The sequence below is a fragment of the Balaenoptera acutorostrata genome, chromosome 2 (assembly GCF_949987535.1).
Source record: "Balaenoptera acutorostrata chromosome 2, mBalAcu1.1, whole genome shotgun sequence".
Taxonomy (NCBI): domain Eukaryota; kingdom Metazoa; phylum Chordata; class Mammalia; order Artiodactyla; family Balaenopteridae; genus Balaenoptera; species Balaenoptera acutorostrata.
Genome location: NC_080065.1, coordinates 9080576 through 9107043, shown reverse-complemented (window position 1 = coordinate 9107043; position 26468 = coordinate 9080576). Strand labels below are relative to the sequence as shown.

The following is a 26468-nucleotide window of genomic DNA, read 5'->3' as shown; positions in this document are numbered from 1 at the left end:
AAAAATTATCCCCTTTCCTTTACCTAACAGAACAGAGGAAGCAGACACCTTGAATCCTCCTCTGCCGAGTTCAAAATTGTTCAAGTATTTTCAAACATTCAGAAAAAGAAGATAAGGTGCATCGACAGCGCCTCTACCATGTGATCAATGGGGACTTCGTCACAGCACACGGAGGGCATTTCAGCAGATCAGCCTGAGCCAGAAGCAGGCAGAGAATTTCCCTGCAAAATGCAGACGCTGCCACTGTAACAGCTGGAGCCCCAAACTCTGCAATTTACCACCCGGCTTCCCTCTGAATGTTTGGAACCATCAACAGAATATCATTTTTAAATACTTTTTGTCCAGGAGGCAGCTGTGTGGAACAAATGTCAGCTGGGTTGGGATGCTGGCGGCAGAGGGTAGGAGGGGACTCCAAGCTGGGGGCGACTTGAGCTGAATTAAGATGAGAGGCCTCCACACGCAGTCAGGGCTGTGAGGGCAAAGCCACTGAAGTTCCGTCTTCCGTGTTTTCCTTATTTCCCCAGGGACCCCTTCCAAACCACGCTGGTGACCAATCTCAAACCTGCCACCCTTTCCCCTGAGGGTATTTTCTCCAGGATACATGCCGTGAAATCACTCATCTTTGCCTGATCAAAACGGAACCATCGCTCTTAAGCTGTGCCCTGGCAACTCTACAATTCCACTTACGGAGGCTTTGAGAACTGGGTCTAAATTTAAAAGACAACAAGGGCGAGCACCTCAAAATACAGAGTTTCTCAGACTCAGCACTCCAGGCGTCCGGGGATGGATAATTCTTGGTAATGCTGCTGACCTGTGCATTGCAGGGCGTTTGTGGCATGTAGAGCAGCATCTACAGCCTCTACTCACTAGATGACCCCCAACCAGGCTGTAACAATCAAAGACGTTTCCAGACAGGGACGAACGTCCCCTGGGGGTGAAATTGCTCCCTCTTGAGAACCATGGTATCATGGACCACAGTGGCCTCTGGAATCAGAGCCCTGAGCTCAAATCTCCTGTTCTGCTCACCTGCAGCCCGGCCGGGAGCAAGGTACCACCCGTGTGGAAGCCTGGGCCCCTTGGGAAGCCTGGGTACCATGACGCCCACCCCACGGAGCTACGCAAGGATTGGATGGGTTTGTGTAAGGGAAGCACCCAGAACAGGGGTGGCACTGTCCAGATGACGCCCGTGCCGGCCGTTTCTATTCTGGGTTCTGCACTGGAGCTGCTGACGGCCGAGATCTACACTCGACCCACCTGTACAGGGAAGAACCAGCCTCACCCAGAGGCAGCTCTGCCTTTGCCCTGGGCTCCTGGGAGGGGAGCTCCAGGCCCCAGGAATGCCCCGCCTGACAGGACTCTGTTTGCCTGGGGGCTTTGGCCAGCAGACCGTCCAAATGCGATTCACGAAGGATGCTCAGGGCCACGCGGTGTCAGCTCTGTCCACAGAGAGGCTGAGACCGACAGCCACGCAGGCGGCACGTGAGGAGTCCCAGTCAAAACCCCGGACACACAGGGCTCTGCGGACCCTCGCAGGCAGGCAGTATTCCCCATGCACCGCGCTACATGTTGAAGCCAGGAGGGAACAATGGAGGCTTTAGAACTGGCAGTTCTCCTGCACACTTCCCTTGGCTGATGCTAATCTGTATTCTTTCTCTGTAAGAGACCACAACCATGAGTATTACAGCTTTCAGTGAGTTCTGAGTCCTTCTAGCAAGTGATTAAACCTCGGGGTGGCCTTGGGACCCCCGAACTTGCCCTTGGCGTCAGCGGCGAGGGGCCCTGTGTGGACCGTCCCCGTCAGTGCAGCAGGTGGTCTCCTGCATCCCCTCACAACAATACTGTTCACGGAAACACCTTCTAGTGGGAACCATTCCTTGAGCTCACTTCCTCAAGCGCACTGAGCCTATTCTAACACTTCTGGAAGGTCAGCGTTCAGTGAGGGGCCTGCATCTGTGGTGCTGATACCAAAAGACGCCAGAGAGTAAACCTGGGGTCAATCTGGCAGAATAACTACATTTCAAGTCCCCTGCTGAAGGGGCAGGAGTAGCCGGGAGTGCTGGGCAGGATTTCAAGTTCCAGGGGAGGCACAGGGCCCAAAGTGCCCCTCTTCCGGCAAGAGGTGTGAGCAGCCTTCCAGCGTGAGGCGTGCACCCTGGCCAAGCCCCCGGCTTAGAAACAGTGGCCAGGAATAGCCGCCACCGCCGAGCCCCGCTGTGGCCTTTTCTGGGCACCAAGCACACACAGCTGTGCTCCTAGACGCCTGCCCAGGCCACCTGCCACATCAACGGGGCTGAGGCTGCACACAGGAGCTCTCTCTGCCCAGGGCCCCGACGGCATGAGGGTTAGGGTGGGATCACGGGTCGGGGGGTGAAGACTCCCAGTTCAACTTAAAGTCGGAGACAACAACATCAAAGCTGATGCCAAGAAACTAAGCCAACCAACTCAACACCTGGGGAACCGATCTGGAAAAAACGGAAGCAAAATGACTGTGAGATAGGTATGTTTAAGATGCTTAGAGAGATCTTGTACAAGCGGGCAGATAGCAGCAATAAAACCAAGGTGTATGTTATAAAACCAGCAGATAAGTGAAAACGGAACAAGTGCATACACACGCACACACAAATCCAACAACAACAAATCTGAAAGTGAAAAACTACAGTCATCCACTAAGGAAAGCACTGCACAAGCAGCTCTGGGTTCTCCTACTGGCAGAGAATGCTCAGAGGTGCGAAGACACAGCAGCCGATGATGGTCAAATCCACCCCCCGACCCCGGAAGGAGTTTATATTCTTGCAGGGGAGACAGTTGATTAACAAAGAGAGGGGTATGTCACGTGCTCTGAGGTGCTGTAGATCATCACGAGTGCTACAGAGCAACAAGAAGGTGCAGGGTGGCCCAGTGGGGTGGCAGCTGGACACCTGGGGAGGCTGCTCTCGGAAGGGGCCCCATCAGGTTGGTGAAAGTAACACTAGAGCTTTCACTGAACGTGACACACTGATTCCGTAATTCACACGGAAAAGGAAGCTCAGAGAATTCTGAACAAAAGGAAACTGCCGTTCCAGGTAGTAAGGCTTCTTCTAAAACTGGTTTGTTAAAACAAGGTGGCACTGGTGCTAGGAGAGGCCACGGGGTCCACACCACAGAAAGCAAATGATGCTCTGAACCGGTTTTGTTTCTGTCCACGTGCACTGGTGTGAAGGCGGAGGGACCTCGGACCACGCGTGCCGTCGATGGCAGCTGGGTGAGGGCGTGTGAAGGACAAAGGGGGGAGCAGGGGTGGGGAAGGAGCTGGCCGGAGCGTGGAGGCAGGGGTGGGGGTGGGGTGCCCAGCCCTGCAAGAGGCTTGAACGGGGGCGTGAGGCGGAGACGGCCAGGGGAGCTTCCCTGAGCACTGGGGCCTCTTCGGGGAGCTGCAGGAGAGGAAAGGCACTGTTTCCACCTGTGCTCACCATCACAGCACCCGTTAGAGCCAGAGGGACCAACCTGAGTTCACTTCGTCCAGCCTCTTCCTTTGCAGAAGAAACCGAGGCCCAAAGAGGATGATGGTTTGGCTGAGGTCATGGGACAGAATTCTCTGGAAACCTCATGCTTGGGCTCACCCAGCGCTCTCTCGGCTCAGGCACGTCAACCCTTTTGTGCGTTCCCATCTGGAATCTCTCTTCTCCGTTGGCCTCCACAGCAATTCACCCTCCCTGGTCCTCACCTCCTAATGACTTCTCCTCTATCCATCTGTGGTTCCCGTTCCTCTCCTACCCCGGGCTCTTGAGTCCCCACCAACTCAGGGACAGCCCTCCTGGTGCTCAGTTTCGTCTCTCCCTGGAGGGTGACAGAACCCCTTGGCTTCCATCACAAACTTGAAGCTAGCAACTAGCACACCCCCATCTGCAGCCCACACCTGCGCCCTGGACGACCCAGCACCTGATCAAGCAGTCAGCAGGCTACAGCCTTGTGGCAGCAGTACACGGGGAAAAGCCCATTAGACTACATTCTCCTAAAGACCTAACATCCTCCAGACATAGCCATTTTCTAAGTCAAGAGCCTCCCCCGTTTCAACATGAAGAACTATGGGTCTCCCTATTGCTACGATGTTATCACGTTGATACAAAATCAGTATCACAGCCATCTGTCTGTAAGAAGGGAGATCCAGTCACTGAGAAAGAGTTCAAGGGCAATGACCAGTCTTTGAGACTTAGAGGCACAAAGTGGGGCTCCAGTCCCAGAGGGATTCCAGAATAATGGGAAACTCAGGGGTTAGAGGAGAACGGAGCTACCAAGACCAAGTGGTGAGAGGTGTAAACGCAGACTTAGCCATCAGAAGAAACACGTGACCATGTGAGCCCAGGCAGCACCCCAACGGCCAGCAGGTCTGAGGAGTTAAGATGGGTGCTGAGTGACTTCACCATGGGGACATCCCTGAGACAGCTGTTTCAGAAGACTTCCTTCTCAGCTATTGGTCTCCTGTTTACAGTTTAGGGCCAAGTTGACAGAACTTGGTATGTTACAGATCAAAGCACAGAAAAACAAACACAAAGAGCATTTCAACACCTTACCTGGTCCCAGGGAGAGACGGTGCCTCCAAAACACATGAACAAGTAGCCCATGGCCACGAGACAAATCCATATCACCAAAGAGAAAAGGCGGAGCAGCTTCTTAAACACTGACTCGATGCAGACGAGGATGAAGATAGCAAAGAAAATCGCCAGGGCAGTTGGAACTGTTATTAAAAATGCCACGTGGTCTTCAACTTCCTAAGGAGAGAAACAAAATATTGCAAAGGTACAATTTAGAAAACCTGTGGTAACCATGACTTGTTATCAGAATGTTATCAACGTTAATCAGTGTCAAAATATATCAGGTTTTAAAAGTGATTTCAGAAGTAAAACAGTTTGAACTTGTGAAAATTTAAGTTTCTTATTAAGTAACCATGTTTTTCTATATAAATAACCCAGTATTGGATATTTAAATAATGCAAAACAGGCACGGCATCAAATTCAAATTTTCCCTGGTAAATGGAGAAATGGATTTCATTCAAAAGTGAATGCAAGAACACAGAAGGTACAGATAAAATAAGACAACCAACTTCACTGCCTGCACCAGAGGATCAGAAATACCCCAACTGTAGGAAATTAAGGCCTCCAAATGGATTTGAAATGTTTTATTTAAAAAAAAAACCTAAAAACTATCTCAGGCTCTCAAGGGAGAAGTTTTTCTTTTAATGCACAGCAATTAATGTTTTAACGGGAACATAGGTTAATAGAAAAGGGTCTAGAAGATGAGAGAGCGGGAAATACTTAGAAGAATGTGTCAGTTTGCTAGTCTCCTTCCCCACCTCTCTTGGGCTCCAGTAGCAAAAAGAAAATGGACATTTATTATTGGCCTCTTACTAATGCATTTTTTAAAAATCCACATTTGCACACTAATACTCATTTTCTATTTATCTCTTTCTAGTTACACACCCCCTAAAAGGCACACTATTACAATTCTATACAATTTCACACAATGTAATAGACATCATACTTCCTTTGATTATCCAAGCCTGGATTTAGGCTTGAGCTTCTCCAAACATTATGCTGGAACCTTGCTCTGAACAGCACACACTATGGGATGGAACACAGTTTAAGATCTTTAATCCTCACCCAATATATTTACTTGGTGAAATACTCAAAGGAGTTTCAATCAAAAACCCATATGGCCGGGGCCCTAAGAAATTCCACTGAGGTTTTAGCAAATTAAAAGTTACAGTACAATCTGACACGTATGGGGCTGGTCTTTCAAATACCAGAGCCTGGGGAAGCCTTCACCTTTTCTGGTTGGTACAGGGTTCACCCCGTGCCACGAGCATCTCTAACTTCACCCTGGAGATGCCCCCCGCCCCCGTGCCCCCTTCAGATATCAGGCCACTAACCACAGGGAGAGCGGGAAGCAAAGCAGATCAGCCAAACCACCATACGGGGCCCAGGCTGACACCCAGCAGAAAGAAAAGGGACCCAGGCCCACCCTCAATGCCTTCATTCCCCTTTCCTCTCTCTCCCAATTACTTGCGTCCAGCGATACCCAGAAAAAAGGCAATCATAGCAAATACTCATGTCTATATTTCTGTGCTAAGCACGCAGGTACATTAAGCCCTTTAACACAACAGCCCTATGGGGGTGGTGGGCACTGGTGCCTGCACTGTTCTACAGCTGAGAAAACGCACGGAAACCTGAACGGAAAGACAGTGCCAGGGTCGTGGAGCTGATGGGGAGAGAGCCAGGGCTCCAGCCCAGGGAGCTGGGGGCGGTCTGTTCCTGCAGACCCCTGCAGCAGAGCTCCGCACCCTGCTTGCGCAGAGACGATACACTAGACCAGGTGCGGCCAGTCCTTGAGGGGCCAAAAGAGTCTGTTTCCACAACAGCCAGGAAACAGAAGGATCCAAAGGGATGTTCTTATAACCTCCCGCCATTGCTATTTTTGGCCACGATTAAGTGCCTAATTGTACTCTTACCCTCAGGCACATGTTCCAATCATTGCAAAAAGGTGTCAGGTATCCACCAGTGCTCTCCAGCACGCAGGCACCACGGGTCGAGGTACACAGGGACCCGACAGCCTGTCTTCTGAAGACATCAAATTTGAGACCACGATCGCTACACACATGGAGCCGTGAAAACCGATTTTATTTTAAACCTTCCCAAATGAAGTTAACTGAGCTGTGGACAGAAAGCTAACCAGTAAATAACCAGGACAGCTGTTTTCCTGGTGTGGCTTTTCACTTATTTCATTAACCCAGTAGGGCAGAAACAATCATTGACTTTATTGGCTCTGATTTCTCCAGAAAGACTGAAAATGGTGTGAAAATATGCGTGACTGTCTAGTGAAAATTAGTAGCTAAAGGAACAGAAAGTCTGTGATTGTGAGCCCTTCCAGGAAGAGGGGGACAAAGTACACTACCTGTAGGAGCTTTTTCTGTGCTTCTCTTTTTAAAAGATCCAACGGTAATCCAGTCGAAGACCCAATGCCTTATTGAGCTGGGTACGTTATGTAATAAGACTTGATACACGGGTTTTGGTTTTAAATATTGGAGTCTCTATGTCACTTTTTTTCTTTTTTTTTTAACTATCTGAGTCTTGATCACTGAGAAGTGACTAGTCTGGGCCGCAGGTGACCTCTTCACTGGGCACAGAGGACACAGAGCCTGGGTCCCCTAATATTTTTACGGGCCCACAGAAATGTTTTAATTTCTTTCAAAATCAGAACAATGACAACCAAAAAACCCAAGATTCTAAGCTCAAAGGTTACATAGGTCTCCATGCTAACCCAGCATAAACTATGATTGTGAATATACCTGTAAGGAGGAGGGGGCGGACAAAGGCCCTCAGGCCCTCCGTTGTAATCTGATCTGAGGGGGCTGGAGCCCCTGCTCACCAGATGCGCGGCATTCCCTGGTCCATCCCACACACCAGAGAAGGACCCCCAGCTCCAAGCAGTGTCCCCAGCCTCGGTTGGGGGGACCAGATTCCCAGATGGCCAACGGCTTAAGACGGTCAGCCACTGCTCATGAGGCCAGTGGCCCTGACCATTGCAAAACCTGAGCCCACTGAAGCATCTGGGTCCTTCCAGAAAGAGAACAGCCACTAATTTATTCTGCATTCTCCTTTTGAAGTCTAACTCCAAACATCTTAATATGGACTTCTCCACTAAATAGACTCTTTTATAAGGTTGTCAAGGAAAAAAACAGTACAGTATTCATTAAGAATGTGTAAGCTTATAAACCACATTCTTTCCTAGCCCCGCGTCTGAATCATGCGTTTTTCTTAAGGCTAATAAGTAAATGAAACAGCGGAACGCCCTCAGACCTTGAATTACACGGGCCTCCACCGTCCTTTATTCTGGCCCCAGTGGACAGGAAAATGAGTGAAGCCACTACAGCTCCCCCATGGCTGCTTCCTTAGGAGCTAGTTGAGTTTTCAAAATTCAGAGTATAAAACAAATAGAGTAGCTCAAAATAAAGTGAACAAAAACAGTGAAAACATTGTCAATCTAAATTAAATATGTTTATATATCCTCACCCCTCCTCCCTTCGTGGAAAAAAAAATTTACCATGTTATGTAAACTAAATGAAATGTACTAAAATGTCTTTATTAGTACTAAAACGTGTGAAAATGCCTTTAAGACATGTCTTTAAAAAGATTTTTTAAATTTACCATACAATGCAAACTAAATAAAATGTGCTAAAATGCCTTTAAAAGAGAGATCTTGAGCATGGTATTACCTACTCTCATGATAATAGGCTCCTATCTCTCCTGGACCATTTCATCCTTTCCTGTTCAATGCATTTTGGGGTAATTTGGGACCGCTTCTAATTGCCAAGCCTATTAAACACCCATTGTTTTTATTTATTATGTGACAACTGCTTTGTTTCTTGGAGGCTTTTCCATGGAGCAACAGATTATCTGTATGTTCATTCTTTTCCACGTGTATTTTTCATTTTTTGTTAAACAGTACTGTTCTTCTTTTAGATGGTAAAGGACAGTCTAATGTAAAATACTTCTTTTCTATAAAAAGGATATTTTAGTGAAGTGCTTTGAAGTCCGACAGACTGAAGGTAGAAACCAATTTCCATCACTAACTGCAACTTGGAGTAAGCACTGGGCCTCCCTAAGTCCCTGTTTCTTCACATGAACAGAAATACAGACACTGCATGGCTGGCGGGGTTGAGTACATCACTGGTGCACCATAAATGAGATTACTATTGTGGTGACCATCGCTCCCTCTTTCCTGCAAATCTGAGTACTTTCCACCAATGCTAGTCTGACTATTCCTTATTGAAATTATGCCAATTTTCCATTCTAAATGATTATATATTTGATTAGCACAAATTAATCTGAAGGGTTGTCACTGGGCAAAAAGAAATCAGCCTTTAGCTATGCTACACATTTGCCTTTAAGTATATGTGTCATGTAATATATATGTGTGTGTTGTGTGTGTGTGATACGTAACAGAAAATATATTTTTTCATTCTTTCCCACATATACAGTCATACTCCATTTTACCATGAGGTGTGAAAGGAATAAATAAAAATTCTAACTAAAATATTCTATAAAACTATGATGAAATAAATCAAAGATGATCTCAATAAATATTCCATGTAAATAAATAGGAAGATATTCCATGTACATAAGTAGGAAGAAAATATTGTCAAGATGTCAGTTCTTTCCAAATTAATCTATAGATTCAATGCAATGCCAATCAAAATCACAGCAAGTTAATTTTGTAGATATCAACACACTGACTCTAAAGTTTAAACGAAGAGGCAAAAGACCCAGAATAGCCAACACGATGTTGAAGGAGAAGAACAAAGTTGGAGGACCAACACTGCCTGATTTCAAGACTTAGTACAAAGCAACCGTAATCAAGACAGAGTGGTAATGCAGAATAGACAAATAGATCAACTGACTGGAAAGACCCACGTTAATGTAGTCAACTGATGTTGACAAAGGTGCAAAGACAGTTAAATGGAGAAAGGATAGAACAACTAAATAGATACCCACATGAAAATATGAATCTAGATACATACTTTATACCTTTCACAAAAATCAACTCAAAATGGATCATAGATCTAAATGTAAAACGCAAAATAATTGTGAAAAATTTTGAAAGTCTTCCCATGAGCAAACTTGTGTTGTGCAGTAAAAGTGGTGCTCAGAGGGAAACTGTTCATCTTAAAAGTTGAGCTGAATTGTCCTACTGTCAATTTGGCTTTGCAAATTTGGAGTCACATTTCTTAGAGCCCCTTTCCCTCCATGGCTCTTGGTTAGAGTTGAACAGAAGAGGAATTTGTGCTAGAATTGGGAGAGGAAAGTGGAGCCAGTCCTCACCAGAATCCCCTTCCTGGAATGCTCCCAGGCGAGAGCTGGCCCTCGCAGGTGCCTGCACAAGATTTGGGAGGTGGAAGCCAAGCAGCCCCAGGAAGGGCGATGTGCAGGGTCAGATGTGGATGAGACACGTGTGGAGCTGCCTGGAGGGGCCCAGCCTGCCCGGCTCTGCCCTGCTCCACGTGCAGCACTCTGACCAAAGCAGCCGGACCAGGCTCCCCGCTACATTCCTTCCTGAAAGGGCTCCCTTCGGCGGCTGCACATCCCTGCACGTCCTGATTGGCTTAGCGACTCTCCGCTGATCTCAATGCTCCCTGTTGCTGCCAAGCTCCATACTAAGAAAGGAGGCTGAAAACTGGTGAATTAAAGATCCCACTTCAGATATTTGGAAAAGAACGAAACCCAAAGAAAGTAGAAAGAAGATGCGATGGTCAGGGACTTTCCAAAATATTCCCTATTTCCTTCTTCTGGGTTCCTTCTGGGTGTACTTTCTGACCTCCTTTGAAGTTCCGAGTAGCCATGCTTTGGCCAGAAAAATGTGAACAGAAGTGAAGTGTTTCTCTCCTGGGCAGAGGCATGTAAGTGCCAGTGAGAGGTCTCACGGCACTTTCTCTCCATGGTACAATGATTACAGAAGCATCTGTCATGAGGAGGACTCCTACAGCCCAGCCCAGATGAGCAGAAGCTCCCTCCTGGCCCACACTGGCCAGGACGTGTATGCAAGAAGTAAACCTCTGGTGTGGGAGGCCAAATATGAGGTTTGTTTATTAACCCGTCACAACCTATAACATCTTTACTGATACAAAAATTGGTACCTGAAATAGAGTGCTGCCCAAAACCTCAAACATACAGCACTGAAAGCTGCTAGGTGGCAGAAGCAGCAAGGAAACTATTATCAGAGACTGAAAGGTGGCAACCCAAGCTACGCAATGGTCCAACATTTGGTCAAAATATCTTCCTGCCCTGGAAGGCAAAAAATGCTCTAATAGAATTGTAAGTCTAGAGCAGGGCTCAGCGAGCTTCGTAAGAGCCAGATCATAAATGTTTTAGGCTTCACTGGCTATAAGATCTCTGTCACACTAAGCACAGCCTGCTGTACCTTAAACACAGTCATAGATCATAGGGAAATGAATGGTCAGGCTATATTCCAATAAAACTTTATTTGAAAAAATAGGCAGTGGGTCAGATTTGGTCCCAGGCCAGAGTTTGTTTGACCCCTACTCTAGAAAGGGCCATCAAACACAATGTTACAAGTGTGAGTATGTTGCTGCTGACTGCATTTGTTAAGGTACAAGAAAAATACAAGCTCAGAAAATAACTGATTGGTTGTAAGGAGGGATGAAAGGGAAGCAGAATTCTATGGATTTGTCAGAGGAAGAGGAAAATGCTTCTCAGTCTCAACCAATAAATGATAGAACTTGGGTCCTAGAGGGATTAAAACTCAGCCATGTGCAGAAAAAAAAAAAAATCAAACCTACTATTGAAGACGGAATGGATTAAGGTGCTTCAGACTAAAGCCCAACTAAAAGTATGGTGCCAGCAAATTCTTTCAACCGAACAAAAAGGCGCAGGGAAAAGAGAACCAGAAATTGTGTTTCCCAAACAGGCGCAAAGCATGCACAGACTGATAGAGAGAGGGAGAGAGAGAAAGACTGAGAGATAGATGGAGTGAAAAGGCAGAGACATATAGCAAATCACAGACGTATGTCTTGAAAAGAACATGACCTTTGACACCGGGAGATGACTGAAATTAAACAGAGAAGAATTCAAAGAAGTTTTGAAAAATCTGTGTTTCCAAAAGAAATGCCAACGTGAACTTTGGCTGTTCTAGACAAAGGAAATTTGGAGTTCTCTATCTATGGCAAGAAAGAGGTTGAAAAAATTGCTCAGTCCCCCAGAAGGAAATATTCCCCAACAATCAATCCAGCTGTGGTCAAAACGATGGCCAATAAGGAAGAATCTCCCCAGTGGAGGGTTCAGATGTCACAGGAAATAATAGACAAGGGTCTATTTCCAGGACAAGAGTCTGGATCTAATGAAGAAGCAATCCCCATCCCCAGGGCCAGGGACCCTCAAACTGTCTGCCCAGGGGAATTTATAATTGGTATGACCAGAGATTAATGTGTGTCATTCTTCCCTTGGGATAATGGGAGAGTTTTGTGGCTATCCTTTGTGCACTGGGTGGCTGAATGGATGGTTGATAACGTCTTTTTAGTCCACAGGTCTCCAGATCAAAAGAAGCCACAGGAGGGATAAATCAGGAGCTTGGGATGAATACGCATACACCACTATATATAAGATACATAACCAACAAGGACCTACTGCATAGCACAGGGAACTCTACTCAATATTCTGTAATAACCTATATGAGAAAAGAATCTAAAAAAGAATGAATATATATATATATATATATGAAACTGAATTACTTTGCTGTATACCTGAAACTAACACAACATTATAAATCAGCTATACTCCAACAAAATTAAAATTAAAAAAAAAAAAAAAAAGAAGCCACATTCAGGCTTCACGTGAAATGACTGCTCAGCATTCCCTTTGAACAAACTAGTGCCCTTCATTCACAGATCCTAGACTCTGAGCTTCTTGCCATTAGTGGATGGAACTTTGGAGTGGTTTCTCTTGAGAAAGGGATGTATGTATTTTCTTAAGGAAGGAGTAAACTAAATGTCTGGTGACCAGGTAGCTGCACTGTGGTAGTAATAGCGCTGTTAAACATTCTAGTTCACCTCTCTGTTATGGTTTTGTCAGCAAAACTGGCTGTACTAATTCCCTTCCCTATATCCAAGCCCTTGTGTAATTCTCTCCTACACTGACTCTGGTCCTGGCCATGTGACTCTCTTTAGCCAATTTGACAACAGTTGCATGAAACAAAGACGTGAAAATACTTAGGTATTGGGGCTTGCCTTCTTCCTCATTGATCTTTAGAACCCTACATGCAAAGTAGCTCAGGCTAGTTTGCTAAACGAGCCCAGTGACTCTGTCACCTTATCCAACAGCCCTGGCTGACAGCCTGCCAACTGGCCTCATATGTCAATGAGGACGCCTTAGATGATCCAGCTACCAACTGACCCACCAGCTGCCAGCTGACCACACAAACAAGAGACAGACCAGCAGAGATCAATTGAATAGCTAGAACCAAGGGATGAGCCACAGAATTGTGAGCTAAATAAAATAGTTATTCCAATCTGTTAATTCTGGAGGTGGTTTGTTACACAGAACAAGCTAACTGATGCATCCTCCTTGTAGGCATACGGGAATTTCATGTGCTATATAATGTACTGTGGTAGACTGTATTTCCCATGAATGGGGGCCATAATACATCCCATCCCATATGTGACTGGCACTCCTCTCATCGAGTGCGGTTCTATGTCCTCCTCAATTGAACCTGGGCAGTTCTTTGTGACCATGATGGAAGTGGTGTTATCTGACTTCAGAGACAGGATTATAAGGATGCCATGCACTTCCACTTGATTCTTAGAGGATGATCATTCTTGGAACCCAGCAACTATATGGTGAAGAAGTCAAGTAACCATGTGGAGAGGCATGTGAAGGTGTTCCAGCCAACAGTCCCAGTTGAGTTTCAGCTACCAGCCAGCAATGACACTAGACATGTAAGTGAGCAGGCCTCCAGGGACTCCAGCTCTCAGCCTTTAAGCCATCCCCATTGACACATGGAGCAGGGATGAGCTGCCATTGCCAAACCTGCCCAAATTGCTGATTCAGGAGGAAAATAAATGATGTTGATGTTTTCAACTGCTAAGTTTTCTGGAGTATTTTATGCAGCAAAAGATAACTAGGATACTTACCCTGGTCAATGAAAAACGAGTAAAAGTGATGTGTCACTTCCATGTGGAAGATGTCAATTGCCAGAGAGTGAAGAACTCTTTTCCTTCCTAGTATAGCAATCAAGGAAGGAAGGATCCTGTGGGATGCAACTTCCTTCATTCTAAATCTCTGAGTGACTGGTGTGAGAGAATTCCTCTGCTGACTCAAATTTACTGTGCAGCTTGAACAAAATATAAACCTTTATTGTGTTAAGCTGTTAAGATTTTGGAGTTGTTTGTTTCCATAGCATATTCTAATATGTTCTGATTGACACAAGAGGTAATAAAGATAGAAAGCAAAAATGCAAATATTTTGTCTTAATTATGTTAAGACAAAACATACATCTGATGAGATTAAGTAAAAAAAGAAAGCACCTAAAAATAACACTATAAATAAAACCCGAAGATATAGTATATGTAAAGTGTAAAATTGAGAACAGTATTATCACATATATGCCATTAAACTTGAGAATTGGGACAAAATGCAAAGATTCCTAGAAAAGTCTTATTGAAACTGACTTGAGAAGTAAAGTTAGAAATACTATAATCCTATTACTATCAAAGACACTGAAGCAGAAATTTTAAAATCTCTCTACAAAGAAAGCAACAAACCCATGTGGTTTTCTAAGCAAATTCTATCAACTCTAACATAATGAAAACTTTTAGAAAACTAAAAATGAAGGCATATTCCCTGATTTATTTTATAAGACCAGAAAAACTTATAAAAGAAAAATGACAATTTGATAAAGAAAAATTCCAAACTCACTTCACCAAAGAATATGCTTGCAAAAATCTTAAACAAAATGTTAGTACTTCATATCCAACATTTTATAAGAGATATCATAAAAACTGTGTTTGTATCAGGAATATAAAAATTGTTAAATAATAGAAGATTATTATCCATTACTTTGACATTAAAAAACAACAAAAAATCCTATAATTATCTCAATTTGGTAAAACTCAAGACCCAATCACGTTTAAACTTTTTTTATAAATTAGAACAAAAGGGAATCGCAAAGGATATCTATAAAAATCTGTAACCAACATCATCCTAAGTGGATAAACTATGAAGGAATTCTATTTAAAATTAGGAAAAAGGGCAAGGATACCCTCAATCACAAGTTCTGTCAATAACACATTAGAGTTTCCAGCCAGCACAATAATACAAGAAAAAGAAATGAAATGCCTTAGGATTGGACAAAAGGAAATAAAACTCTCATTATTTGCAGATGATATGATTGTCTATGTAGAGAACCTGAAAGAATCTGCATTTAAGCTACCAGTAATAAAAAGAATATGATAAGTTGTGTAGCTATAAAATAATATCCAAAATTATATTCTTTTACATTATCAACAAAAGAGTAGAAATTCATAATTTTTAAAACATCATTTACAGTAAGCAATAAAATACAAAATATCTTTTGGTACTCAGAAGTAAGAACAGCCTATAGAAAATTGTAAAACATTACTGAAGCACATAAATGGAGAGATGGCCCATGTTCATGGATAGAAAATTTTAATATCATAAAATATCAATTATCAGCAATGAATCAATAGATTAAATATAACACTAACAAAATCCCACTTGAGTTTTTTCATATTGAGGTTAGAATAAGTTGACTGAAAATATATATGGAAGAACAAAAATTCAATAATAACCAAGAAACTTTTCAAAGAGTTGAATGTTACTTCCCTTGCCCAATATAAATACGTATTATAAACCTTAGTAATTATACTCTGTGTGTGTGTGTATCAAAAAAGAACAAAACTTAACCAATGGAAGAGAAAAGATAGCCCATAACAAACGACTCATATATGCAATTTTGATTTATAACAGATTTGGGGAAAGAAGTAACTAAAATGAATCAGTAAAAATTGATTCTCCACAAGAAAAAAAATATGTAAATGGACCTCGATCACCACTTTATACCACACAGGTACCACATGATATATATATAGGGTATGTATGATAAAATGAACAAAAAGAAAAGCAAGAGAATGACAAACAAAAAGTGCAAATGAAGTTTACTTCTGAGGGTAGGTAGGGGAATGGGAGAGGTGCAGTGTAGACTGAAATACATTATTGGGGATATTCTAGTTTGGACTGGGTTCGTGCATGTTTAATTTTAGTGTAAATGGACAAGCAAGCCAAATAGATATAAATGAAAATTGAGCTCAAGAATCAAAGGTTAATCAAATTAATCAAATGATAAATCCCATTCTGTGCACCTAAAGTCCAATTCCGAAGAATATGGATGTTATATGTTTGAATTAACTGCAAGTCAATAATGGGAAAGGATTAGATATTAGATCAACCATATGTGTGAACTATGTTAACATTTCTTCATTATTTCTTTCATTTTTATTCATCTGATCTCCTTATCCTCTGAATTTTTAACATCACATAGCTATTATTAGTTCTACTAATGCACCAGTCTAAAACTTCCTTTCCTTCATCATATCCACAGCTCACTAGTAGCTTGAAATCTTAATTATTTTCCCTTTTTTTATAGAGCTTAAAAATAATACAGTACCTTTAAAACACACGCAATAATTCAGCATTTGGGGTAAGCATGGAATGGAAGCCAGCACCTATGAGCTCTGGCCCGTCCTGGCTGTAATATCCCAGCATCATTATATCTGAGGGATGATAAAGGACACTGGTGGAAACTGGGTAGAAATTCTAATCCCAAAACCCTGCAGTCAGGGCTCCCATCACCATGGTGTTGGTCCGCCATCGTCTCCACCAGGAACCTTCTGTAGGGTGGTTACCCTAGACACTTGATTTATTCATAAGATTCTCTCAGAAAATAATCATCATCTTGAGAAGTCTTCTCAAGAATTTCAACGTTCTAAAAAGAAGCTATTGTACTTTATGTTTGTATGTTTCAAATGCAATAAAATATTCATTCAATAGATTTTAATTGCGCTAATACTGAAATTTTCCATTTCAAGCAAAAAGTGACTTGGTTCGACTCTGAGATACAATTGGCCTTATGCATTCCTAACGGTGGTGACCCACGTCTGTATTCTCGTTCTTTCTGTCTTGGCACTGTCGTTCTACAGCCCTGGGCAGAGTCAGAAAACTAGTTGGCATAGCTGCTCATGGGGTTTTTTAGGCTGAGTATCTCATAACTCTGCCCATCACTCTCTCTCACCTGAAGGTGGCACCTGGGGATGGAAGCATAAGCCCAAGTGAAAGGAGGGAGCAAAAATGATTATTTGTAATGTTGACAGCAACAGATCAACTAATGAAGTCTTCCTCCAAACCTCTCCCGGTTCCCTTCCTTGTGATCTTTATTGTATCTTTATACAAATAGGGCATTGAAGCAACATTAGCAAAGTCTTAATCTGGCCAAATGGATCAAACACACAAGCTGACTCAACAACCCTTTTCTCTCCTCCCAAACGCACCTGGTGGTTGCAAACCAGCATCACCAGATGTGTATCTACTTCCTAGTTTGACACCAGGGAACTGCCTGGTAAATATTATCTTATCACTCTTGTTCATTTTACATTACATGACATTATCCAAAGCTAACAAAATTGAAAAAATATGAAGGCCAATAGCAGTGTCAATTTGGCAGAATTTTAGTGCTAGAGAATGGTAACCTGTGTCAAAATATGACTTTAATTAAACTATCTCTGCTTCTCCATCTTTTTTTACATAACTCAAAGCTATATTCATACTTATCACATAAATAGAAAAACATCCCCTGTTCTTTCATACCCAGGTTTGAAAATTCTAGTAGTCATTTAGTTGTCAGCCTGAAATACATCTACAGGGGACCTTGACAAGGAAAACCCTGTGTGCTGCAAGTATAATAATAAAAATGACCTACATTTGTTTTGGGTAAGACATGTGCCCAGCTCTGTGCTAATGTCCACAGGATCCATCTTACTTAGTTCCCAGAAGATCTCCCTGAGCCTGGCTGTGTTATTCATTTTAGTCCACAGCAGATAAATGAATTTGTCAGGAACACTAAGTGGCAGCATTGAGACCAGATCCAGGTCTAGTGACAGTTTTATGCTCTTAACAAGAGGCTACACAATGGGAATGACAGCAGCAAAGGAAAAATGCATCTACCCCCTAAATTATACATGTTAATTAAGCACCTGCGATCTGGTTAGCGCTGTATTAAATATGGGGGTGCTAATGTTTCTTCCCTGAAAGAACTAACGATTAGTTGAGGAGACAAGACAAACTGACCAAACTATTCTGCACGTCAGATGACAGTCATGGAGTGGGTAAATCATTTCGTGTAATAAATGAGCTTTGCAGGCATCAGAGGCAGCAACCAATACAGATGGGAATGCACAGCACAGGCTGGCCTGTTTAAGCTCAAGAAGGAGAGTCTGAACTTGGATAAGCAGCACGGGCGGCTTCGAGGAGAGGGGAAGCCCTGGAGGAAACAGCAAAGCTAGAAAGGACCAGATGCAGACACTCTGAGCTCACGGCGTCCAGGCTAACAGACCACCCTAGTATTGACAGGTAAATGGCAGCGTGTCGAAGATGAGCGGCTTCCGGATGGAATGCCACCCGGGGGATGCCCATCTCGGTGCGGGCCCCGGTAGGCACTCTGTGAATATCAGTGAGGGAAGAATGCATGAAGCCCAGTGGATCGTACTGATGTCAACATCGAGTTATAGAAGGAACTAGGGTACCAGTGGATTATGCACAAGCACCTAGCCCTGACTGTCCCATCACTAGCAATTCCTGAACAAACAGATCGAAGTAATTAATAGAACCATGAGACACCTTTACCAAAGGAACAGATCAGCTCTAACAGCATTAGTATCTTTTAAATAGAATGTTTAAGTTAAAAAATACCAGTAAGTTTCACACAGAGCTCAACAGGAATGGATTTTACAGGTCACAGTATTCACGCCGGGGACTTGGCCAACGAAAGCAATGTTACAAATACACCTGCTGCTTAATGGGAAAACCCTGGGAATATTCAGCATAAAAGAACCCCAAGGAGTTAATCGTGGGGAAGCATCCCTACAATTCTTTAACATTAAAAGAGAAAAAAATGGAAATGTAACCCCATCCACAGAATGAAGCTTGAGGACTTTCCTAGCAGCATGAAATTTCAACAAGAAAACTGCCGCTGTGCTAGGACCAGAGCTGGGGATTCTAGATCTGCAGTGATCACCAGCCTAGTTCACCCAGGCAGAGTCAGACATCCAGCACCACAACTGCACCCTTAAAGACAAGAGCCACCAGCTTTGGGTTTCGGTTTCCTCCTCTGTAGCATGAGCGCCCTTCCAGCTCTAATACTATGTGACTACGTGTTTTTCACAGCAGCAATGAAAATGCAACTACAGAAGACCCAGTAATGACAACAGTTCCTGAGGGCATACTCTGTGTCAGGCATTCTTCTACGTGCTTCACGTGTACTGATTGGGACCATCACCTTAGAAGGCAGGTACCATTTCATTTTACAAACAAGAAAACTGGGGCATAGAGAAGTTGAACAATCTGCCCAAGGTCACAGAGATGGAAAGGGACAAAGTCAAAATGCCAACAAAGATAGATGCTCTTAACCATTACACTCTGCCTTTTGTAAATGGAGAAGGCAAGGTACCGTGCATATATTTAATTATGCACTTTAATATCCAAAGGATGCTTCCAAATCCTTTCTTGCTAGGCCTCTAAACTGCAACCATCTTTCCTGCAGAAAACTACAGTTTTTCGTTGTCGTTTGTTTATACCACAGTTAAATCATAATTAAAGTGACTTATTGAATTACTGGTTGCAAATTACAAACACCTGCCAAGTAAGATTCTCCTGCATGTATAGAGAAATTCGCAGAAAGACGGATCTTTAGCTACCTCCACTCCAAATCCTAAAAGCATGCACTACCCCTCCACCCTCAGAATTAAGAGACTAGAGAAAGTATGCAGAGAATTACCTGCTCCTTAGAGGAGATGTCAGACATATTTATCTGCCTTCTCCAGCCTTCCACTCCCCAAGAAAAGACTTCTCCCCATTGATCCTTCCACCCACTAGGGGCGCTGAAATAATGTCTGGAATAATAAAGGCAATTTGCCTCTACAATGATTGAATTCATTTACTTGGAAAATGAAAAATTTTGGAAAAATTTTTTTGGAAAAATTAGATTCTTTCTCCATGTATAGAGAAAAGAAACACTCATATATCTGCCCCTAGAAAAAACACCTGATGCTGGAACACTGATTTGTACTGAAGTACTTACGGTCATTGTTTGAAAGATCTAGCACACCGAATCACAGTAAAAGCAAGAAGGTAGATCATATTCTGTCAAAATCATACATGTTACATATTTAATACTGATAAAAGTATATACTCATTTGGATATTATTACCAAACTAAAAAAAAAAAACAGGTAAAAAAAACATAAAAAAACTATTTTATTGCAATATGTGACTATTTAAAATTTATGGGAATGAAATTTTTCCATTCCAGTTGAAATATTGACCATCTCTAATCATAAATTTTAACCAAAATAAATCTGGCTGGAGCTAGCTGGTATTTGACAAACTAAAAAATTTATGTCAGCCTTTCCTAACCACGACGGGCAAATTTTGAGAGAAGCTGGCTGATTTTGGACATAATAAATGAGAGAAGATTTGATTCTGAGAAGAGGTTTTCATGCATTTAGTAATAAGAACCAGTCCTGGAAAATGAAGCTACCTCATAAGACTTAGAACTTAAAGTTTGGTCTTATTAGTTCCAAGTTTTCTCATGCCAGAGGGTAATTTAATTTTGTTCACCATGCCCAGTACCAACATCAAAAACTTCCATCATAAGCAACAGAAAATATTTTTCATATTATTAAACAAGATATTAAAATTCAAGACATGCTATCATATGTGCTATTTGTTTCATCTTGATATTTCTTAACAAATATGGGATTAAACCTATTTAATCACTTTTTATGTAGAAAATAGTTAAACAAGATAGTAAAGTTTCAATTCAGAATTTACTTTTTAAAATATAACAAAAATACTTTGCAGATTACCTTATCTTCATGATCAATGATGCAGATGCATAGATTGACCATAGATTGAAATTAAGTGAAAGCAGATTGTGAATAATGCCAATTAGGGAAATACTAAGTCAAGACAAAGCTTACTTTTTTTCTTTTTAAGCGATATTTCAAGTCACTTCACACAAAGGCAATTACATATACCAAAAAATCACTATGCACTTGGATACTATCAGGATCATCTTGTGATCCAAATGTTCCAGAAAACTATGGATATGCATTAAGAAAGTTACCAGACATTTTCTACTACAAGAACTGATGGAAGCCTAGTGGAAATCAAAATCAGGCAGATTCATGGGAAAGAAGAATCTGTCCAGGATTTCAGGCAGCAAAAACAGATCTTCTGAGCTCCTGAACTACAACAGAGCCTAGCGATTCTAGTAAAGCGCTCGAAGGTGGAAACCTGGGCGGGGCCCAGGCAGCTATTTCTGTCTCCCAGTGTAGATCTCTGGGAAGCCAAGCTCTGGTCAGTCTGAGAAATGAATTCACCCCACTCTGTGTGCACATGACTCCATGTTAACTCTGTCCCATCTTCCAATGCTCCTAACCCAGCCATCTTTGACTACATGGATGGAGAACATTTTTTGTAAAGTGGAACTGCTGTTTATGCTGTTACTAAAAGCAAAATAGAAATGAGCTGTCCAGACCTCAGAACTGGGCCAGTACTTCCTAAGGTCAAGTTTCAGAGGACAGTGCCCATTCCTTCCATGCATTTCCCAATGCCAGGCCCAGCAGCCCCAGTGCCCACTTGAAGGTAGCCTTTCCACCAGACCACGTCACCCTTCCTGATTCTGGAACATTTCTGCACAGCTCATTACCTAGAAGGATTTACAGAGTAGTCAGAGCATGGTTTAGGTAGAGCAAAGGACAGGATCTATTCCACCATCTCTGGACCTCACCCTGGGCTACAGCCATGCCATGGGAAGTGCCTGCTTTGTACTTAGAGTGATTTAGCTGAATGCCAGGAGAGTGTGGGAATGATGGATTTATCAAGCAAAGTAAAGATGCCTGAATAAACTTTTTAAAAAGACACCACTCCAGCATTTGCACCACGTGAAATGGAACATAAAGGAACTGGGTAAAGAAACACAAAGATCAAAGACAAATTAGAGAAGGGAGCTTTCAGCTGACTGTGCTGAATCCCTGACGACCCATTCAAGAACATCTACGTAGATCAAGGTTTAAGAAGTTAGAAATCTGTATGATAGCAAACAAAGCGGTGTGTGCAGGGGAGCATGAACTTCACATTTGTCTTTAAATATATTAATGGTGCTATAAATAGGCCATCACCTGCTCCTCCTTTTCCATTTGGAAGAGAACCAGCCAGAACGGGTTTGGATTACAGATTCAACAGAATCACAAGTAGCAATGTCCTGGCTGCTTTTTCCAGAGGAAAAGGGATGTGTTTTCTTCCCTGCAAGAATGGAAATGAGAAGGAGATGCTTTTAGAGACCCTGCTTGCCAATGAGACTGAGCAGAGAGCAGAAGTCTCTCGTCAGGTCCTCTTTGGCCCTAAAAAGTGGTGAGAAGAGACAAAGATGCCATTCCAGGGAGCATTCCAGGCTGGTAACAAGGGTGTGAAGACTGCCGTGAACTCACACCCAGAATACAGAATTAAGGTGCTCTCTGCTCTGTGTTGTATAATGAAAGACCCAGTTGTGATCGGTGGCATCGTGATGTTCTATTTACTTTCTAATTTTTATTCTCATGTCATTGAATTCCAGCAGAAGACAACACCTCTTGACTAGTGTGGCGAAAAAGAAAACTTCATTTTTTAAAGAACCCAGATGATAAGTTTTCCCATGCATAATATTTGAGCACCATCTGGCTCAGGATATGAAGAATAAATTGCCAAAAAACAAGGACAGCTATTGTGCACACGTGTTGAAATAAAGCAAACACCCACGCCTTTGCTCCGAGGACATGAATATAGGTGTATGTTTATATTCTAAGCTAAAAAGACATCATTCGATGCAGACATCCCCAGATCAACCACTGACCAAAAATATCTCACTGATTAATCAATGCCTGGCACTCAATCTGCACATACATATCATAGGCGGTGCAAAAGTTTGAACCACACCAACAGAAAGATCACTAACAGGAAGCTTACCGCCATCTACAGATTTCCCCTCACTGCTCACGGGAATGAGCCAAGGATTTCTCCTCGAAAAATCTAAATTGGCAAAATTGACATCAGCTGTGGAGTTGCATTACGCTCCTAGTGATGAAATCCAGTTTAATAACCTGTGCAAAACAGTAAACACGACTAACTACCTGTCTAGAAATAGGAAAGCAACGGTCCACGGATGCCTGTTACTTATACACTTGGAGGCTGAAGACTCACAACAGGTCAACACCCCATCTCGCCCTGTCTATGGGACTAAACCATACAGATTTAAAGGCAAAGATGTATAATAATATACTTGTTTTCATTTCTCCTCGCCATTCACCACTTTCCCAAGTCAGGCTTTTTAGAGAGTTTTAAATAACTAAAACGCCAGCCCCGGGGCTGGGCAGCGGCCTCGCGAAGAGGCGCGAGGCTGATTCGGATGGACACAGACCTAGTGGAGCGGATGTTGCGGCCAGCGGCGCCGAGCGGAAAGCGCGGCGAGTTTGCCAGCGGGTGCGCAGAGGTGGAAAACGCACACCCGGGCCGTCCACCCGGTGCACACCCCGGCAACTTTATTTTGGGCAGAACCTTCCGAGGAAACTTTTCTCTCGCCCTCAGTTCTCGCCCAAGCCAGGTCGGCCGCGGGCGGGCAGGAGGGGCAGGGCGCCGCGGGCCGAGGGGTAGCCCCGGGCGGGACGCGGCTCGGCGGGCACCTCCCTCTGCTCTCGGGGCCCCGGGGCGCGCGGGCAGGTCCCGCAGGGAGGCCACTCACCAGGCGGAGCGCGAAGAAGACGGCGAGCAGGGCGAGGCAGGCGCCCATGACGATGAGCAGCAGGAAGACGATGAGCGGGTGCTGCTGGCTCATGCGGTAGTACGACTCGTAGAGCCAGTCCCGGGACCGCTGCAGCCCGTCGCCGTCGCCGCCGCCGCCCGCCGCCGCCGCCGCCGCCTCGGCGCGGTCCCGCAGGTAGCGGCGCCGCCGCATCGCCTCCTGCCACATCGGGGCGGCTCACGGGGCGCCCGCCGAGCGCGCCCGGCCGGGGCCGCGCCGCCCGCTCGCCCGCTCGCCCGCCGCCGCCGCCCGCGTCCCAGCCCCGCGCTGCCTCGGCCGGCCGCGCTGCCCGCGCTCCGAGCTGCGCGCAGGGGCCTCCGGCGCGGGCGGAGCTCGGCGCCCCGGGCTGGGCGCGCTGACGCGCGGGCGGGGGCCGGGCGGCGGCCTCGGGGGCAGCTCCCGGCGGCGCCGCTGCCGCCACCGCGCGGGAGGGGGCGGGTGCGACAGGGGGCGCTCGACCCGCCTCTGCCCGCACCCCGCGCGGCGCAGCCGGGCCTCCACCCACCGCCGCCCCCCGACGGCCGGGTCGCGCACTGGGCACGGCGGGGGGCCGGCGCGCCCGGCCGCGTGCTGGGCGGGGAGAGGCGGGGTCCGCGCCCCAGCCCCGGGGGTCCCCCTCTTAGACCCGCCCACGGTCGGCGCGGGCAAGGTCCACCTCCCCTCCGCCGTCTCAGCCTGGGGTCGGGCGGGGGCTCCCACCGTGCCCTGCGCGGTCCCCGAGCGCGGCCTGGGGGTTCCCGCTTCCTGCCGCCCTCACCTCCGACCTCGCTCGGAAGACTGCGGAGCCTCCTAACTCCTCGCCACCGGCTCCAAGTGCGGCGGGGAGGGGCCCTCCCACCCTCCAGTCCCCCCAGGCTCTGAGTGGTGTGCGGGGGGTGGCGTGGACGGGGTGCCCCCACGCTCCTCCCCACTTTCGCAGAGCGTAGCCGGGAGGACACCTCCCATCCTTTGGTACCCCCTGCCCGGAGGACCGAGGGGACGTCCTCTTTTTCACTCTCCGTGCGCTCGGAGGAGGGATTCTCCTCCCCTCCGCATCCCTTAATGGGTAGGGGGTTCCCACCCTCCTCTTCTTCAACTCAGCACAGCGGGCTTGGGGGGCTCTCACGGTCCTCCCCACTCTCTCAGAGGGCAGGGGGCTTCCCTGCGGGGGGCGGGAAGGCGCTGGGACGCGAGGAGACCCCTTGGCCGAGAACAGCTCCAAATGCGCAATGGAGAAGCGAGGCGGACACCCGCCCGTGTGATTGAACGCTGCGCCCCGCCACGTCCTCGGGTAGGCCGCCTTACTTGCGCCCTGCAGTTTCAGCTTAAGTCACACTTTGGAGGTACCCGATAGGGCAAGGTTTTCCGTATCGGAGTTCAGAGGGAGCCCTCTGGTCGGTCCACGGCCCCCGCCGAGCCCCTGCTGTCCGGCAGGGATGGCAGCGAGGGCGCGACCGGGGAGAGCGGCTGGGCGCTGGTGCGGGCAGGGTCGGCTCTGGGATTCGCTTCCTCCACGCCACCTCGGGAGACTGGGCGCGGGGGCCGATGTCCCCTCCCGACACGCCTGGGGGTCGAGCCCGCTGGCCCTCTCCCTGGGCGGTAGGGGAACTCCTTGGTGCTCTCCAAAGGAGCCCACACTTTTGGAGGGTTCCTCCTAGTCGAGAGTTGTCTGTACCCAAGACCCACAGATCCCACCTCCACCCAAAGCCTAAGGAAACCGAGGCACCGCGACCCTCCCCTCTCGGGCACCAGCACACGGCCGGGGCTTGTTCCTATGCACTTGTCTGTTCCAGCACCAGAGACCAGCGCGGGGGGCTCTGAGCCGTGGCACCGCCTAACACTTGGGAAACCTTCCCGAACTGTCCCGCTGCCCGTTCTTGGTCCTCCTGTCCCCCTGCGGGACAGAGGCATGTGAGCTGGGTAGCTGCGTGCCCAGTGACGGCAGGACCCAGGCCACGAGGGGAGAGGGGCCCGGAGCCTCCTAGTGACTTTATTTTTAGCCGCAGTTAATGCCTGCTCTGCTCAGGGGGTGTAGACCAGAGAAGGGCACAGCTCTGTCACCGGCTGCCCGAGACCTTGGCCGGTGGGTAAGGATGGGGGAGTAAAAAGGAAGCGTGTCCCGGACACTGGATTCTTGGCCAGGGGCCCTGCCCACCAGACTCCACCTAGCCCTGGGCCTTCCCTCCTGCCCTAGACCTGCAGAGGAGAAGAAATGGAAGGAGGCAACGGATGGGAGAAGCCCCCTACCACGAACGTGTTCTGGGAGGTCCCACGGCCTCCTGCCCTCGCAGGAGATGGAACTCTTCTTTGTCGAGTTCCTGGTCTGCGCCCTCACCCCGCTTTGCCTGCCCACCCCTGGCGGTAGACGTAACCGCCCCCCACCCCCCCGGGGTAATTCAAATCTCAGCTTTACCCGCGGGTCCAGACTCACCCATCGGGCTCAGTTCTTTCGTTTGGACTGGGGGATTTTAGGGTTTTGGTGGTTCTGAGAACAAGCTGCAAGACAGCGCTGATGAATCGGATTTATAAATATCCCGAGACCAGCGTCTCCTAAGGAAGCCCGGGTGAGTGGGAAGTTGCACAGCTGCCGTCGTGAGGATTCTCCCCTTCCTCCCGCTCTGCCCATGGTCTGTCTAGGTTGGGCAGAGCTGCGCATTTCCAGTCTTTATCTTTTGGAGCAACTTCTCCTCTCCAATTCTTGATGCTTCTTCACCCTTTGTATTGATAAACGGCTGCCTTTACCCACTCAAGAAGGAAGAAAAAGTAAATAATCTGTAATTTAGGTTTATGGTTAAAAGTACTGAGAGACTCGTAAGGGAC

General features: G+C 45.9%; 1 protein-coding gene across 4 annotated transcripts in view; it reads right to left on the bottom strand.

Annotated features, from left to right (window-relative positions):
* The window catches only part of ADCY2 (adenylate cyclase 2), a 451536-nt gene extending 427095 nt beyond the window's left edge, over window positions 1–24441 (bottom strand). For 2 of the 4 annotated variants that reach the window (XM_057541371.1, XM_057541372.1), the window contains exons 1-2: window positions 23610–23822; window positions 4551–4748 (exon numbers count right to left, since the gene is read on the bottom strand). In XM_057541371.1, coding sequence (XP_057397354.1) covers window positions 4551–4748; window positions 23610–23822 — 411 coding nt within the window. Of the gene's footprint in view, window positions 1–4550; window positions 4749–23609; window positions 23838–24426 lie in introns of those variants that run through there. The other 2 variants (XM_007191640.3, XM_057541370.1) reach the window with 2 other exon arrangements.
* Window positions 24442–26468: the final 2027 nt, after the last annotated feature.